This window comes from Enoplosus armatus, chromosome 3 (genome assembly GCF_043641665.1).
Source record: "Enoplosus armatus isolate fEnoArm2 chromosome 3, fEnoArm2.hap1, whole genome shotgun sequence".
In the NCBI taxonomy this organism is placed as follows: Eukaryota; Metazoa; Chordata; class Actinopteri; order Centrarchiformes; family Enoplosidae; genus Enoplosus; species Enoplosus armatus.
In genome coordinates, this window is record NC_092182.1 from 23020263 (window position 1) to 23038649 (window position 18387).

General features: G+C 38.1%; 3 protein-coding genes and 1 pseudogene across 3 annotated transcripts; all 4 read right to left on the reverse strand.

The window, feature by feature from the left end:
- Positions 1–2243: 2243 nt before the first annotated feature.
- Positions 2244–2896, reverse strand: LOC139282450 (transcription factor HES-5-like). Its single transcript, XM_070902170.1, has 2 exons — positions 2774–2896; positions 2244–2660 (listed from the first exon to the last, which is right to left on the reverse strand). The coding sequence occupies exons 1-2, from the start codon at positions 2894–2896 to the stop codon at positions 2244–2246; spliced, it is 540 nt and encodes a 179-aa protein (XP_070758271.1).
- A 3139-nt stretch (positions 2897–6035) lies between these two features.
- LOC139282451 (transcription factor HES-5-like) lies at positions 6036–6585 on the reverse strand. Its single transcript, XM_070902171.1, has 2 exons — positions 6481–6585; positions 6036–6368 (listed from the first exon to the last, which is right to left on the reverse strand). Exons 1-2 carry the CDS (start codon positions 6541–6543, stop codon positions 6036–6038), a joined length of 396 nt encoding a protein of 131 aa, XP_070758272.1. The 5' UTR covers positions 6544–6585.
- A 3368-nt stretch (positions 6586–9953) lies between these two features.
- LOC139283026 (transcription factor HES-4-like) lies at positions 9954–10521 on the reverse strand (annotated as a pseudogene).
- A 4706-nt stretch (positions 10522–15227) lies between these two features.
- On the reverse strand, positions 15228–15880 carry LOC139282842 (transcription factor HES-5-like). The gene is made up of 2 exons (XM_070902735.1): positions 15758–15880; positions 15228–15644 (listed from the first exon to the last, which is right to left on the reverse strand). The coding sequence occupies exons 1-2, from the start codon at positions 15878–15880 to the stop codon at positions 15228–15230; spliced, it is 540 nt and encodes a 179-aa protein (XP_070758836.1).
- Positions 15881–18387: the final 2507 nt, after the last annotated feature.

Here is an 18387-nt window from a genome sequence, read left to right on the forward strand (position 1 = left end):
TTTTCCCACACTCTGTCCATTTAAATATATCTGGACACGTGCCTAAATCCAAATGGATGCTATAAGAACCCGTTCTTCACAAATGGAGGCCATTAATGCTTTTTGTTTTTACATTTTTCAGCTCATCAAGACTTAATTTCAAAATTTTTAAGGTCATAATTTGGAGTGATGGAAACCAGACGAGAAACCACCTATTTTATCTAAACACTTGAAACACCTTTATTGTGACTATAATCAATATACACTGAGGTCAACAAGCGACACTTGGCTGTGGTCATATTCTTTGAACAAAACACTGACCTCTGTGTTATCAGTGCTGAACAGTTGTCTGTTTTTCAGTGTCTTATGTTCAAAAATCAGTGTCTTGAAGCCTTAAATGTTAGTGAAATTAAACACCAAATATCACACATTATACATTCTGAATAACAATCCCTTTTCACAATGTACTTAATTTACAGGAAGTTATTTAATGAGTTTACTAAGACCCAACTTGACTAAATGGTGACATATCTGAAATTGGTGAACGGGATTTTATCATGAGATAGAAAGCTGAAACTGAATCTATGATTTGAAAAAGGTTGAGACAGTTTCATTTTGGGAGGCAGAGTCCCTTTTAATCTCTTCAGGGCAAAGGTCTTGATCTTTTGTCCCACAGGGCTCTGTGAGTGAGTTTCCTCTGGTTTCCCACACTCTGTCCTTTCACTGCTTTCACTGGAGGAACAATAGAAGTGTGTCTTATTATGCATCTCATTAGATACAATGCCTGAGGTCTTTGAAGGGGGAAATGGTTAAATTCAATTTATTTACTTTGACACACCTGAAATTGACAATTATATCAAAATGATTCTTCAGCAAAATTGTCCTTGAAATGAAAAACATTCTCAATTAGTTTGATGACTTGACTTACTTCATATACACAGTGACTTAATGTTGATATTCCCTCTTCATCAAAAGTCTGAATTGAACCACATTACTATGCTTAGTTTTACTCTAAACAGGTATGTTATGAATAAACAGTTACTGTATGTGCTGAAGTTTATCTTAGTTTGTCAATCAAATGTAGGAAAGATGACGGAGGCCTCTATCCATGAAGTTAAAATGAAAATAGGTGTAGAAATTCTGTTTCATCATAATAAAGAGGGTAACCATGATACACAATGACAGGAGAACAGAACATTTTCAGCTGCAACTGTTTGTTTATTCAACAAGGCACAATGAGCCACATGGAGTAAGAAAGCTCCATCTAGAGGTGATGATACATCACAACAACAACAACTTGTAGATTTTTACAAGAAACAGTGTACTCAGAGAGAGTAAAGGAACAGCTGTCTTTATAAAAGACGAACGATTTACAATATTGAAGGACTCAGTTCTCACTGTCCTTTGAGATTGTTTTCCCAAATGGATGAAAACATTTCAACTTAGTGAACAAAAGGAAAAATATTAAAAACTGACCTTAGAGCAGGTCACATCGTTGTTAATAACCACTAAATTCAATTGATTCTGAAAAGGTCAAACTTACATTGTCACTGGAAAATTTTGACAGTGTGACATTAAACAAACCTTTTACAGTAAAAAGATAAACATGTTGATCTTAAAACAGATCATTTTTCAATCATCACATAAAGTGAGGGAAAGTCCATTCTGACAACATGTCCATAAAAAGGACAATTAAGATTTCTGATCAAAATGATCAGTACTCATCAAGAGGTAACAAATATCACCACTGCATTATATTTTACAAATACATGACACGCAGTGAAGCATAAAAGTATCACATGAAGGAAACCTTTTAGAAAAAAAGGATAAACATTTGAATCTTACAACAGATCAGTTTTGAGTGATCACAGAGATTTAAGTGAAGTCCATTATGACAATGTCGATAAAAAGGACAATTAAAGTTTTTTGATCAAAATGATCAATAACAATCAAAAGATAACAACTGTTACCATATCATTATGTACTACCACTACATGAAGTACAGTGAGGTATAATAAAAATTGCTGATGCAATCAGATGTGGTTCATGCAACATGCATGACAAGATGTTCTCTTTCTTAACTTGAAAGATATTGTTGCTATCATTTCCTCAGGAAATGTCATCTTACACAAAGAAAACACAAAATACAGACTTCTGTTCAAACAGAAGAACAAGTCCATAAAGTTTCATAGAAGTCAGTCCAGTCATCTTTGACCAATATGGTCATCTCAGTTTGTCTGGCAGTATCACCAGTCTGTAGGTGTCTACCACGGCCTCCAGGGGGCGCTGTTGGTTAGACTCTTCTCTTTGGTGATGTTGGTCTGGACTGTGGAGGTCAGACGAGAGAAGTCAGCCTCTCTCAGGTTCTTTTCAGAGGAGGACTTGTTGAAGTGGTTCAGAAGTCTTCTTTGGGACTGTGTCTTCTCCTGCTCCCTTGACAGGAAGTTGTCCACCTCTTGGACACACCTAGAGTATCCCTGTTTGACAGCTGCTGAGTCCACTGCCTGATGCTGCTGCTGCAGTCGTCTCAGGACACAAATTGTCATCTCCAGGATGTCTGCTTTCTCCAGCTTGGAGTCTGGCTGCTGTTTGAGGAACTCTGGACCCAGGAGAGACTTGAGCTGCTCAATGCTGCTGTTGATTCGCTCTCTGCGTAACTTCTCCACCAGAGGCTTTCTGAGCTGCAGAGAGAAGAACAAAGTCATGAATAAACTTATTCAGGAGTAAAGTGTTAGCATGAACAAAGTCAACTTCTCATTAACAATATTTAAATCTTCTTGAACCTTCAGTTTACCTTGTGGGTCAGAGTCAGATGCTCCTGAGAATTGGTCATTGTTGCAGTTATTGTAGGTGCCATGTCTGGATCTCTGTGCTGTAGAGGTCTCTGTAGAGAGAATGTGATCTCTGCTGGCTTCATCCCTCCTATTTATAGTCCCACATCTCCATATGAATGTGTGGGTCTTGGTCTGGCAGGAGTTTCTCACAGTATCAGCCAATCAGAGAGCTTGGTGGAAAACAAATGATGCCACACGTTGAATGCTGTTTTAGCCTCGGGGACAATGGTTAGATCTCAGGGGAACAGGTGGAGGACTGGGGGGGTGATGGAGACAGACTCACAGAGCTCTTTGTGAATCTGGGAAAGTGGTGACCCTGTAGAGAGAGCAGATCTGCTGCCTGATGCTGGGATCAATGACTTTGACTGAGCACACGCTCATCATCCCATCACATACGTGGGAGACTGACATTTGGTTACATGTGTGCTAAAACAAACTTCATAAGTTACATGTAACTAAATTAAGTAATCAGTGGAAATATATATTTTTTGTCAGAATTATTTCATTGTCACAATCTAAAATCTAGCAAGTTCCATTCATGTCGTTTATCCTCCATTTCATCACGATAATTCAGTTAAATTTGCAATCAATACGATTTTTAAAATAGAACTAACATTCTGTCTTTTAAGAAGTCAGTCCTGTCAGGTATTTAAAAGAGTGTGATGCTCATTTTGTTTTTAAACTGTATTTCAATAAAACTTTGGAACATGCTGCTGTCCAGATGTAGCACAGTCCTCTGACTTATGCCTTGTTGTCAGTGTGGGTAGAAAGTTGGTCTCAGTTTCCCACACTGACTCCCTGAATGCCGTGGTCAATGAACAAAAGGACTTTGAATGGAGCTTTTGTGACTGATACTGGACGTGTGTTGTTGAAGAAACAGAGCCTGACATCACCAACCATCTGAAGGGAAAGAACGCCATTGGCTGGTTCTGACAATTTGTAAAGTTTGAATACATGAAGACATTTATATCGTCAAGGTTCAGTTATAATTTTGTGCAAACATTTTGGTCAACTTCTGATTACTGTTGTACATTATGACCATCTAATCATAATATTACCTTTGTATCAGCACCGTGATCAAAAGTTGAGCTCTATAGATGAGGGTGGGAGGTTGAAACAGCTGCTTCCTGAAGTGTGCCAAATCCCTTTGGAGAATAGTCGGCTGCTGGTGGGGTTGAGGATGCTAATCATGCTAAACTGTGTTCTCCAGAGTTTTCCCACTCTCTGTCCATTTAAATATTTCTGGACACGTGCCTAAATCCAAATGGACGCTATAAGAACCCGTTCTTCACAAATGGAGGCCATTAATGCTTTTTGTTTTTACATTGTTCAGCTCATCAAGACTTAATTTCAAAATATTTAAAGTCAAAATTTGGAGTGATGGAAACCAGACGAGAAACCACCTATTTCATCTAAACTCTTGAAACACCTTTATTGTGACTATAATCAATTAACGCTGAGGTCAACAAGCGACACTTGGCTGTGGTCATATTCTTTGAACAAAACACTGACCTCTGTGTTATCAGTGCTGAACAGTTGTCTGTTTTTCAGTGTCTTATGCTCAAAAAAAGTTGAAACTGAACCTGTGATTTGAAAAAGGTTGAGACATTTTCATTTTGGGAGGCAGAGTCCCTTTTAATCTCTTCAGGGCAAAGGTCTTGATCTTTTGTCCCACAGGGCTCTGTGAGTGAGTTTCCTCTGGTTTCCCACACTCTGTCCTTTCACTGGAGGAAAAATAGAAGTGTGTCTTATTATGCATCTCATTAGGTACAATGTCTGAGGTCTTTGAAGAGGGAAATGGTTAAATTAAAAGTATTTACTATGAAACACCTGAAATTGACAATTATATCAAAATGATGCTTCAGCAAAATTGTCTTTGAAATGGAAAACACTCTCAATCATTTTGACTTGAATTACTTCATATACACAGTGACTTAATGTTGATATTCCCTCTTCATCAAAAGTCTGAATTGAACCACATTACTATGCTTAGTTTTACACTAAACAGGTATGTTATGAATAAACAATTACTGTATGTGCTGAAGTTTATCTTAGTTCAATCAAATGTAGGAACCGTGATGGAAGCTTTTATCATTGAAGTCAAACTAAAAATATGTGTAGAAAGTCTGTTTCATCATAATAAAGAGGGTAACCATGACACACAATGACAGGAGAACAAAACATTTTCAGCTGGAAGTGTTTGTTTATTCAACAAGGCACAATGAGCCACATGGAGTAAGAAAGCTCCATCTACAGGTGATGATACATCACAACAACAACTTGTAGATTTCTACAAGACACACTGTACTCAGAGAGAGTAAAGGAACAGCTGTCTTTATAAAAGACAAACGATTTACAATATTTGAGGACACAGTTCTCACTGTCCTTTGAGATTGTTTTCCCTAATGGATTAAAACATTTGCACATACTGAAGAAATTATTAAAAACTGACTTTATAACAGGTCACATCGTTCTTAATAACCACTAAATTCATTTGATTCTCAAAAGGTCAAACTTACATTGTCACTGGAAAACTTTGACAGTGTGACATTAAACAAACCTTTTACATTAAAAAGATAAACATATTGATCTTAAAACAGATCATTTTTCAATCATCACATAAAGTGAGGGAAAGTCCATTCTGACAACGTGTCCATAAAAAGGACAATTAAGATTTCTGATCAAAATGATCATTACTCATCAAGAGGTAACAAATATCACCATTGCATTATATTTTACAAATACATGACGTGCAGTGAAGCATAAAAGTATCACATGAAGGAAACCTTTTAGAAAAAAAGGAGAAACATTTGAATCTTACAACAGATCCGTTTTGATGAGTCATCACAGAGATTTAAGTGAAGTCCATTATGACAATATGTCCATAAAAAGGACAGTTAAAGTTTTTTGATCAAAATGATCAAACGATATCATTATATACTACCAGTACATGAAGTACAGTGAGGTGTAATAATAATTGCTCATGCAATCAGATGTGGTTCATGCAACATGCATGACAAGATGTTCTCTTTCTTAACTTGAAAGATATTGTTGCTGTCATTTCCTCAGGAAATGTCATCTTACACAAAGAAAACACACGAAATACAGACGTCTGTTCAAACAGAAGAACAAGTCCATAAAGTTTCATAGAAGTCAGTCCAGTCATCTTTGAACAATGTGGTTATCTCAGTTTGTCTGGCAGTAACTCCAGTCTGTAGGTGTCTACCACGGCCTCCAGGGGGCGCTGTTGGCTGGACTCTTCTCTTTGGTGATGCTTGTCTGGTCTGTGGAGCTCAGAAGAGAGAAGTCAGCCTCTCTCAGGTTTTTATCAGAGGAAGACTGCAGCTTGGTCAAGCGGTTCAGAAGTGTTCTCTGCTGTTGATGCTGCTGTTGCAGCTCTGTCAGGACACAAACTGTCATCTCCAGGATGTCTGCTTTCTCCAGCTTGGAGTCTGGCTGCTGTTTGAGGAACTCTGGACCCAGGAGAGACTTGAGCTGCTCAATGCTGCTGTTGATTCGCTCTCTGCGTAACTTCTCCACCAGAGGCTTTCTGAGCTGCAGAGACAGGAACAAAGTCATTAATAAACTTATTCTGGAGTAAAGTGTTAGCATGAACAAAGTCAGCCTTCATTAACGATATTTAAATCTTCTTGAATCTTCAGTTTACCTTGTGGGTCAGAGTCAGATGCTCCTGAGAATTGGTCATTGCTGCAGTGATTGTAGGTGCCATGTCTGGATCTCTGTGCTGTAGAGGTCTCTGTAGAGAGAATGTGATCTGCTGGCTTCATCCCTCCTATTTATAGTCCCACATCTCCATATGAATGTGTGGGTCTCGGTCTGGCAGGAGTTTCTCACAGTTTCAGCTAATCAGAGAGCTTGGTGGAAAAGAAATGATGCCACACGTTGAATGCTGTTTTAGCCTGGGGGACAATGGTTAGATCTCAGGGGAACAGGTGGAGGACTGGGGGGGTGAAGGAGACAGACTCACAGAGCTCTTTGTGAATCTGGGAAAGTGGTGACCCTGTAGAGAGAGCAGATCTGCTGCCTGATGCTGGGATCAATGACTTTGACTGAGCACACGCTCATCATCCCATCACACGTGTGAGACTGACATTTGGTTACATCTATGCTAAAATATATTTTATAACTTACATGTAACTAAATTAAGTAATCAGTGGAAATATATTTTTTATCTAAATGATTTCATTCTGTCATAATCTATAATCTAGCAAGTTCCATTCATGTCGTTTATCCTCCATTTCGTCACGATAATTCAGTTAAAATTTACATTTAATACGATTTGACTTCTCTCAATTTTTAAAATAGAATAAATATTCTGTCTTTTAAGAAGTCAGTCCTGTCAGGTATTTAAAAGAGTGTGATGCTCAAGTTGTTTTTAAACTGTATTTCAATAAAACTTTGGAACATGCTGCTGTCCAGATGTAGCACAGTCCTCTGACTTGTGCCTCGTAGTCAGTGTGGGTAGAAAGTTGGTCTCAGTTTCCCACACTTAGTCCCTGAATGCTGTGGTCAATGAACAAAAGGACTTTGAATGGAGCTTTTGTGACTGATACTGGACGTGTGTTGTTGAAGAAACAGAGCCTGACATCACCAACCATCTGGAGGGAAAGAACGCCATTGGCTGGTTCTGACAGTTTGTAAAGTTTGAATTCATGATGACATTTATATCGTCAAGGTTCAGTTATATTTTTGTGCAAATGTTTTAGTCGACTTCCGATCACTGTTGTACATTTTGACCATCTAATCATGATATTGCCTTTGTATCAGCAGCGTGATCAAAAGTTGAGCTCTATAGATGAGGGTGGGAGGTTGAAGCAGCTGTTTCCTGAAGTGTGCCAAATCCCTTTGAAGAATAGTCGGCTGCTGGTGGGGTTGAGGATCGTAATCATGCTAAACTGTGCTCTCCAGAGTTTTCCCACACTCTGTCCATTTAAATATATCTGGACACGTGCCTAAATCCAAATGGATGCTATAAGAACCCGTTCTTCACAAATGGAGGCCATTAATGCTTTTTGTTTTTACATTGTTCAGCTCATCAAGACTTAATTTCAAGTCAAAATTTGGAGTAATGGAAACCAGACGAGAAACCACCTGTTTTATCTAAACACTTGAAACACCTTTATTGTGACTTTAATCAATATACACTGAGGTCAACAAGCGACACTTGCCTATGGTCATATTCTTTGAACAAAACACTGACCTCTGTGTTATCAGTGCTGAACAGTTTTCTGTTTTTCAGTGTCTTATGTTCAAAAATCAAATTGTCTTGAAGCCTTAAATGTTAGTGAAATTAAACACTAAATATCACACATCATACATTCTGAATAACAATCCCTTTTCACAGTTTACTTAATTTAGAGGAAGTCATTTAATGAGTTTGCTGAGACCCAACTTGACTAAGTGGTGACATATCTGAAATTGGAGAACTGGATTTTATCATAAGACAGAAAGTTGAAACTGAATCTATGATTTGAAAAAGGTTGAGATGTTTTCATTTTGGGAGGCAGAGTCCCTTTTAATCTCTTCAGGGAAAAAGTCTGGATCTATTGTCCCACAGGGCTCTGTGAGTGAGTTTCCTCTGGTTTCCCACACTCTGTCCTTTCACTGCTTTCACTGGAGGAACAATAGAAGTGTGTCTTATTATGCGTCTCATTAGATACAATGTCTGAGGTCATTTAAGAGGGAAATGGTTAAATTCAAACGATTTACTTTGAAAAACCTGAAATTGACAATTGTATCAAAATGATGCTTCAGCAAAATTGTCTTTGAAATGGAAAACATTCTCAATTAGTTTGATGACTTGACTTACTTCATATACACAGTGACTTAATGTTGATATTCCCTCTTCATCAAAAGTCTGAATTGAACCACATTACTATGCTTAGTTTTACTCTAAACAGGTATGTTATGAATAAACAGTTACTGTATGTGCTGAAGTTTATCTTAGTTTGTCAATCAAATGTAGGAAAGATGACGGAGGTCTCTATCATTGAAGTTAAAATAAAAATATGTGTAGAAAGTCCATTTCATCATAATAAAGAGGGTAACCATGACACACAATGACAGGAGAACAGAACATTTTCAGCTGGAAGTGTTTGTTTATTCGACAAGACACAATGAGCCACATGGAGTAAGAAAGCTCCATCTAGAGGTGATGATACATCACAACAACAACTTGTAGATTTCTACAAGACGCACAGTACTCAGAGAGAGTAAAGGAACAGCTGTCTTTATAAAAGACAAACAATTTATTGAAGGACTCAGTTCTCACTGTCCTTTGAGATTGTTTTCCCAAATGGATTAAAACATTTGCACTTAGTGAACAAAAGCAAAAATATTAAAAACTGAACTCAGAACAGGTCACATCGTTGTTAATAACCACTAAATTCAATTGATTCTCAAAAGGTCAAACTTACATTGTCACTGGAAAACTGTGACAGTGTGACATTAAACAAACGTTTTATAGTAAAAAGATAAACATATTGATCTTAAAACAGATCATTTTTCAATCATCACATAAAGTGAGGGAAAGTCCATTCTGACAACATGTCCATAAAAAGGACAATTAAGATTTCTGATCAAAATGATCATTACTCATCAAGAGGTAACAAATATCACCATTGCATTATATTTTACAAATACATGACGCACAGTGAAGCATAAAAGTATCACATGAAGCAAACCTTTTAGAAAAAAAGGATAAACATTTGAATCTTACAACAGATCCGTTTTGATGAGTCATCATAGAGATTTAAGTGAAGTCCATTATGACAATATGTCCATAAAAAGGACAGTTAAAGTTTTTTGATCAAAATGATCAAACGATATCATTATATACCACCAGTACATGAAGTACAGTAAGGTATAATAATAATTGTTGATGCAATCAGATGTGCTTCATGCAACATGCATGACAAGATGTTCTCTTTCTTAACTTGAAAGATATTGTTGCTGTCATTTCCTCAGGAAATGTCATCTTACACAAAGAAAACACACGAAATACAGACTTCTGTTCAAACAGAAGAACAAGTCCATAAAGCTTCATAGAAGTCAGTCCAGTCATCTTTGACCAATGTGGTCATCTCAGTTTGTCTGGCAGTAACTCCAGTCTGTAGGTGTCTACCACGGCCTCCAGGGGGCGCTGTTGGCTGGACTCTTCTCTTTGGTGATGCTGGTCTGGACTGTGGAGCTCAGAAGAGAGAAGTCAGCCTCTCTCAGGTTCTTATCAGGGGAAGACTGCAGGTTCTTGAAGCGGTTCAGAAGTCTTCTCTGCTGTTGATGCTGCTGTTGCAGCTGTGTCAGGACTCAAACTGTCATCTCCAGGATGTCTGCTTTCTCCAGCTTGGAGTCTGGCTGCTGTTTGAGGAACTCTGGACCCAGGAGAGACTTGAGCTGCTCAATGCTGCTGTTGATTCGCTCTCGCATAACTTCTCCACCAGAGGCTTTCTGAGCTGCAGAGAGAAGAACAAAGTCATGAATAAACTTATTCTGGAGTAAAACGTTAGCATGATCAAAGTCAACCTCTCATGAACGATATTTAAATCTTCTTGAACCTTCAGTTTACCTTGTGGGTCAGAGTCAGATGCTCCTGAGAATTGGTCATTGTTGCAGTGATTGTAGGTGCCATGTCTGGATCTCTGTGCTGTAGAGGTCTCTGTAGAGAGAATGTGATCTCTGCTGGCTTCATCCCTCCTATTTATAGTCCCACATCTCCATATGAATGTGTGGGTCTTGGTCTGGCAGGAGTTTCTCACAGTTTGTAGCCAATCAGAGGGTCCAACAAGAGAAATAAGAGAAATTCCTATGCTTAGCCGCCACATGGTCACTTGTCATATTAGAAAGGGACAATGGTTTGATGTCAGGGGAACAGGTGCAGGCTTGGGGGGGGGTGATGGGGAGAGACATACAGAGCTCTGTGTGAATCTGGGAAAGTGGTGACCCTGTAGAGAGAGCAGATCTGGTGCCTGATGCTGGGATCAATGACTTTGACTGAGCACATGCTTCTGATATTCACACTTTAACTTAACCTTGTGTGTGTAAGTTTACAGATCCTTTATCAACTATTATATATTGATCCATCTGTTGTATTGGTCAGTGTTGTACTGTATGTATTTTATCAAATCAGTGAATATTTCTTTGAAATTTATTTTGAATCTAATTTAAAAATAGGCTTTTGTCCGTGCTCCTAGGCACTTGTAATCAACTTTAGATGTCCATGGTATTTTTATATTTATGTGTAACTTGAGACAAAGTCCTCCTGGCATCCAGATGTAGCAGGTGTTGTGGTTGGTAGTTGATGTGAGTAGAAAGTTGCTCTCAGTTTCCCACACTGAGCTTGATGTGGTCAGTGCACAACAAAAGGTCTTTTGTGATGGATGCTGGTCGTGAGTTATAATAGAGGCAGAGTCTGACATCACCAACCATCTGGAGGGAAAGAACACCATTGGTTGCCTTCAAGGTTTGATAAAATTTTAAAACACAATAAAAAAAATGCATCAATTTTCATACTAAATTCGCCAGAACTTACAAGCAACTTTAGAAAATGCAATTATCTGTTCATAAGGAGTCTTTGTATTATTGACTGGATCAAAACCTTTACTCTGTATATGAGTGTGGGAGGTTTAGGCAGATGTTTCCTGAAGTGTGCCAACTCCCTTTGGAGTATAGTCGGCTGCTGGTGGGGTTAAGGTGATAATCAAACTGAACTGTGACTCTGTTCTCCAGAGCTTTCCCACACTCCACTGACACAGTGTTCACTGTTAAAACAGGTTTGTCTTTAGCACAAGTAGAAGCCATCATTTCTATAAAATGTTATTGTATTTGTTTTAGGATAGAGCTCAAGATATTAAACAGGTATTGACTTTCACATTAACATTTGTCTTATTTCATTGGTCAGTAGTGTAATCATATTTTGATTATACTATACTATAATCATATATTGATTATACGACTACATTATTGGAAATTTCAAAGTTCACATACAGTCTATCCTTGCCATGTTCAGGAACATTTCCTGCATGGAGTCATGTATGAATGGGAGCAGGATCAATATTCAGGGATATCGTCCCATGTCTCCACATGAATGTGTGGTTCTTGGTCTGGCAGGAGCTTCTCACAGTCTCAGCCAATCAGAGGGCTTGTTGGAAAACAAATAATGCCACACTTGAATGCTATTTTAGCCTGGGGGACAATGGTTAGATTTCAGGGGAACAGGTGGAGGACTAGGGTGGGGGGGTGGGTGGTTGATGGAGACAGACTCACAGAGCTCTGTGTGAATCTGGGAAAGTGGTGACCCTGTAGAGAGAGCAGATCTGCTGCCTGATGCTGGGATCTTTGACTGAGCACACGCTCATCATCCCATCACACATGTGTGAGACTGACATTCGGTTACATCTGTGCTAAAACAAACTTTATAAATTACATATAAGTAAATTAAATAATCAGTGGAAATATATATTTTTGTATAAATTATTTAATTCTGTCATAATTTAAAATCTAGCAAGTTCCATTCGTGTCGTTCATTTGGTCGTGATAATTCAGTTAAAATTTACATTTAATAAGATTTGACTTCTCTCAATTTTTAAAATAGAATAAGTATTCTGTCTTTTAAGAAGTCAGTCCTGTCAGGTATTTAAAAGAGTGTGATGCTCATTTTGTTTTTAAAATGTATTTCAATAAAACTTTGGAACAACAATCATGCTGCTGTCCAGATGTAGCACAGTCCTCTGACTTGTGCCTCGTAGTCAGTGTGGGTAAAAAGTTGGTCTCAGTTTCCCACACTTACTCCCTGAATGCTGTGGTCAATGAACAAAAGGACTTTGAATGGAGCTTTTGTGACTGATACTGGACGTGTGTTGTTAAAGAAACAGAGCCTGACGTCACCAACCATCTGGAGGGAAAGAACGCCATTGGCTGGTTCTGACAGTTTGTAAAGTTTGAATTCATGATGACATTTTTGTCAACTTCCGATCACTGTTGTACATTTTGACCATCTAATCATAATATTGCCTTTGTATCAGCAGCGTGATCAAAAGTTGAGCTCTATAGATGAGGGTGGGAGGTTGAAGCAGCTGTTTCCTGAAGTGTGCCAAATCCCTTTGGAGAATAGTCGGCTGCTGGTGGGGTTGAGGATGCTATTCATGCTAAACTGTGCTCTCCAGAGTTTTCCCACTCTCTGTCCATTTAAATATATCTGGACACGTGCCTAAATCCAAATGGACGCTATAGAAACCCGTTCTTCACAAATGGAGGCCATTAATGCTTTTTGTTTTTACATTGTTCAGCTCATCAAGACTTAATTTCAAAATATTTAAAGTCAAAATTTGGAGTAATGGAAACCAGATGAGAAACCACCTATTTTATCTTAACACTTGAAACACCTTTATTGTGACTATAATCAATTAACGCTGAGGTCAACAAGCGACACTTGGCTGTGGTCATATTCTTTGAACAAAACACTGACCTCTGTGTTATCAAGACTGAACAGTTTTCTGTTTTTCAGTGTCTTATTTTCAAAAGCAACATGTCATGAAGCCTTAAATATTAGTGAAATTCAACACCAAATATCACACATCATACATTCTGAATGACAATCCCTTTTCACAGTTTACTTAATTTACAGGAAGTCATTTAATGAGTTTGCTAAGACCCAACTTGACTAAGTGGTGACATATTTGAAATTGGTGAACTGGATTTTATGATAAGACAGAAAGTTGAAACTGAATCTATGATTTGAAAAAGATTGAGATGTTTTCATTTTGGGAGGCAGAGTCCCTTTTAATCTCTTCAGGGCAAAGGTCTGGATCTATTGTCCCACAGGGCTCTGTGAGTGAGTTTCCTCTGGTTTCCCACACTCTGTCCTTTCACTGCTTTCACTGGGGGAACAATAGAAGTGTGTCTTATTATGCATCTCATTAGATACAATGTCTGAGGTCTTTGAAGAGGGAAATGGTTAAATTTACTTTGAAACACCTGAAATTGACAATAATATCAAAATGATGCTTCAGCAAAATTGTCTTTGAAATGAAAAGCATTCTCAATTAGTTTGATGACTTGACTTACTTCATATACACAGTGACTTAATGTTGATATTCCCTCTTCATCAAAAGTCTGAATTGAACCACATTACTATGCTTAGTTTTACACTAAGCAGGTATGTTATGAATAAACAGTTACTGTATGTGCTGAAGTTTATGTTAGTTTGTCAATCAAATGTAGGAAAGATGACGGAGGTCTCTGTCAATTAAGTTAAAATGAAAATATGTGTAGAAAGTCTGTTTCATCATAATAAAGAGGGTAACCATGACACACAATGACAGGAGAACAGAACATTTTCAGCTGGAAGTGTTTGTTTATTCAACAAGACACAATGAGCCACATGGAGTAAGAAAGCTCCATCTAGAGGTGATGATACATCACAACAACAACTTGTAGATTTCTACAAGACACACTGTACTCAGAGAGAGTAAAGGAACAGCTGTCTTTATAACAGACAAACGATTTACAGTCTTGAAGGACTCAGTTCTCACTGCCCTTTGAGGTTGTTTTCCCAAATGGATTAAAACATTTGCACTTAGTGAACAAGAGCAAAAATATTAAAAACTGACCTCAGAACAGGTCACATCGTTCTTAATAACCACTAAATTCAGTTGATTCTCAAAAGGTCAAACTTACATTGTCACTGGAAAACTGTGACAGTGTGACATTAAACAAACCTTTTACAGTAAAAAGATAAACATGTTGATCTTAAAACAGATCATTTTTCAATCATCACATAAAGTGAGGGAAAGTACATTCTGACATGTCCATAAAAAGGACAATTAAGATTTCTGATCAAAATGATCATTACTAATCAAGAGGTAACAAATATCACCATTGCATTATATTTTACAAATACATGACGCACAGTGAAGCATAAAAGTATCACATGAAGCAAACCTTTTAGAAAAAAAGGATAAACATTTGAATCTTACAACAGATCCGTTTTGAGTCATCACAGAGATTTAAGTGAAGTCCATTATGACAATATGTCCATAAAAAGGACAGTTAAAGTTTTTTGATCAAAATGATCAATAACAATCAAAAGATAACAACTGTTACCATATCATTATATACTACCAGTACATGAAGTACAGTAAGGTATAATAATAATTGCTGATGCAATCAGATGTGGTTCATGCAACATGCATGACAAGATGTTCTCTTTCTTAACTTGAAAGATATTGTTGCTGTCATTTCCTCAGGAAATGTCATCTTACACAAAGAAAACACAAAATACAGACTTCTGTTCAAACAGAAGAACAAGTCCATAAAGTTTCATAGAAGTCAGTCCAGTCATCTTTGACCAATGTGGTCATCTCAGTTTGTGTGGCAGTAACTCCAATCTGTAGGTGTCTACCACGGCCTCCAGGGGGCGCTGTTGGCTGGACTCTCCTCTTTGGTGATGCTGGTCTGGACTGTGGAGCTCAGAAGAGAGAAGTCAGCCTCTCTCAGGTTCTTATCAGAGGAGGACTTGTTGAAGTGGTTCAGAAGTCTTCTTTGGGACTGTGTCTTCTCCTGCTCCCTTGACAGGAAGTTGTCCACCTCTTGGACACAACTGGAGTAGCCCTGTTTGACAGCTGCTGAGTCCACTGCCTGATGCTGCTGCCGCAGTCGTCTCAGGACACAAACTGTCATCTCCAGGATGTCTGCTTTCTCCAGCTTGGAGTCTGGCTGCTGTTTGAGGAACTCTGGACTGAGGAGAGACTTGAGCTGCTCAATGCTGCTGTTGATTCGCTCTCTGCGTAACTTCTCCACCAGAGGCTTTCTGAGCTGCAGAGAGAAGAACAACGTCATTAATAAACTTATTATGGAGTGAAGTGTTAGCATGAACAAAGTCAACCTCTCATTAACGATATTTAAATCTTCTTGAATCTTTGGTTTACCTTGTGGGTCAGAGTCAGATGCTCCTGAGAATTGGTCATTGCTGCAGTGATTGTAGGTGCCATGTCTGGATCTCTGTGCTGTAGAGGTCTCTGTAGAGAGAATGTGATCTCTGCTGGCTTCATCCCTCCTATTTATAGTCCCACATCTCCATATGAATGTGTGGGTCTCGGTCTGGTTGGAGTTTCTCACAGTTTGTAGCCAATCAGAGAGCTTGGTTAGACAATAAGGCATGTGGAGTAGTTGCACGTTGAATGCTGTTTTGGCCTGGGGGACAATGGTTAGGTCTCAGGGGAACAGGTGGAGGACTGGGGGGGGTGATGGAGACAGACTCACAGAGCTCTGTGTGAATCTGGGAAAGTGGTGACCCTGTAAAGAGAGCAGATCTGCTGCCTGATGCTGGGATCAATGACTTTGACTGAGCACACGCTCATCATCCCATCACACACGTGAGGAACATTCATCGTGTAATGTATGAATTACATGTAGGATAAAAATTAAGATTAAAATAAGTGTATAATTTTTAGCACTTTTACAGAATCAAAACCTAAAATGAAGCAGGTGAAATCCCTTCTTTTCATTCACAATTTAAATATTGTATTTTATTTTTTCTACAAATATGCTTCACCCAAATTGCACCATTTGCCAAAACAGTTATATGAGATGTCACAGAACAGTGTGATGCCCATTCGTGGCACTTTAAATAAACTTAAGACAATAATCTAACTGCTGTCCAGATGTTGCAGAGTCTTTTGACACGTGCCTTGTAGTCAGTGTGAGGAACAAGTCCAGCTCAGTTTCCCACACTGACTCTCTGTATGGTGTGGTCAATGAACCACAAAGGGACTTCTGTGACAGATGCTGCCTGTGTGTTGTTATAGAAACAGAGTGTGACATCACCAACCATCTGGAGGGATAGGACGCCATTGGCTGGATTTGACAGTTGATACAATTTGAAATTTTGGTGAAAAATCCATTGTAAAATATCAGCGAAATGATTTATCATTTGATATCTTGAGTCCAATCAATATCATTGTCATACATATGGAACCTCCAGTCATAATCACCCCTCATCACTGAGCATCAACTGGATCAAAATTTCAGTTCTACACATGAGGGTGGGAAGATGAGGAAGCTGTTTCCTGAAGTGTGCCAAATCCCTTTGGAGACTTACTTGGCTGCTGTTGCGATGTATGTCATTCACACTGGACTCTCTCTCCAGAGCTTTCCCACACTCCGTCCAGCAGCAGAAAATAGACATGTGCCCCTCTACAAATGGACCTAAAAACTAATGAACGCCACCCATTATAATAAAGAAGTGGGCACTTAAGTATGATGGGAAAATTAGAATTATTCATTGCACATTTTAGACATATAGATAAGTAATTAATATTGTTAAGTTCTAAATCTCATGTTTTTGCATTGGGTTTGGGTCAGAACATCTGGACAGATCGTCTTTTTTCCACCCCGGTAAAAATTACTGAGACAGAAAGTTAATACTAGATAAACCCTACATACCACAATTCACTTTTCTTTCTAACGTGAAAAATGAACCTTAAAAATGGTCTTAAGTTATTTAGCACCTTTAGTGTTGGTTTGCTCTCAATGTCCTTTCTGACCAAGTGGTTCAGATATTTACTGTGTTAGATAGCCTCTTAGCATATGAACTGTATACAGTAGTTTTGATTCAGCTATTTCCTGTTCTAAGCCGGATTATCATGAGGTCGTAATTATGGGAAACATAACGTTAATTAAAGTTAACCAAATTGTTATCTTTTAATATGTTCAACAGGTTAAGTTACATGACAGATACTTTTTGAAATACTGTGCGAAATATATTGTCTCTCACTAGATGACATGACAATATTATAAAAAGTGGTAATGATGTTTTATATCAGAAGAAGAGGTACAACCAAAGGCATAATTTGAAGCAAGCTCAAATTTTAGAGCCTATGTCCCTTTTGATCTCTGTCTCTTCAGGTCAAAGGTCTGGATCTATTGTCCCACAGGGCTCTGTGAGTGAGTTTCCTCTGGTTTCCCACACTCTGTCCTTTCACTGCTTTCACTGGAGGAACAATAGAAGTGTGTCTTATTATCCATCCCATTAGATACAAAGGCCGACCTCTTTAAAGACAGAAATGGTTAACTTTAAACATTTTACATTGAAAAAAATGAAATTGACCATTATACTGAAGTAATTGTGCAGCAAAGTCTGCTTGAAATGTACTTTTACTCATTTGATGTGATGACTTGACTAACTCAATATAAATAGAATGACATAACATTGGTAATTCCCCTTCATCAAAAATATTAATTCAACCACATTACTATGCTTAGTTTTACACTAAACACGTATGTTGTGGATAACAAGTTACTTTATGTGCTGAACTTTATCTTCATTTGTTAAACAAAGGGAAGGACAATAAAAGACCTCTATTAATTAAGTTAAAATGAAAAGAGTTGTAGAAAGTCTGTTTCATCATAATAAAGAGGGTAACCATGACACATAATGACAGGAGAACAGAACATTTTCAGCTGGAAGTGTTTGTTTATTCAACAAGGCACAATGAGCCACATGGAGTAAGAAAGCTCCATCTAGAGGTGATGATACATCACAACAACAACTTGAAGA

What these genes read in the sequence shown, in the direction of transcription:
- LOC139282450 (XM_070902170.1), bottom strand. Translation starts at nt 2,896, where the DNA reads ATGAAGCCAGCAGAGATCACATTCTCTCTACAGAGACCTCTACAGCAC. An exon ending in ATCTGACTCTGACCCACAAG is followed by an intron (nt 2,661 to 2,773) that starts GTAAACTGAAGG and finishes TTCTCTCTGCAG; the next exon opens with CTCAGAAAGCCTCTGGTGGA.
- LOC139282842 (XM_070902735.1), bottom strand. Translation starts at nt 15,880, where the DNA reads ATGAAGCCAGCAGAGATCACATTCTCTCTACAGAGACCTCTACAGCAC. An exon ending in ATCTGACTCTGACCCACAAG is followed by an intron (nt 15,645 to 15,757) that starts GTAAACCAAAGA and finishes TTCTCTCTGCAG; the next exon opens with CTCAGAAAGCCTCTGGTGGA.
- LOC139282451 (XM_070902171.1), bottom strand. Translation starts at nt 6,543, where the DNA reads ATGGCACCTACAATCACTGCAGCAATGACCAATTCTCAGGAGCATCTG. An exon ending in ATCTGACTCTGACCCACAAG is followed by an intron (nt 6,369 to 6,480) that starts GTAAACTGAAGA and finishes CTGTCTCTGCAG; the next exon opens with CTCAGAAAGCCTCTGGTGGA.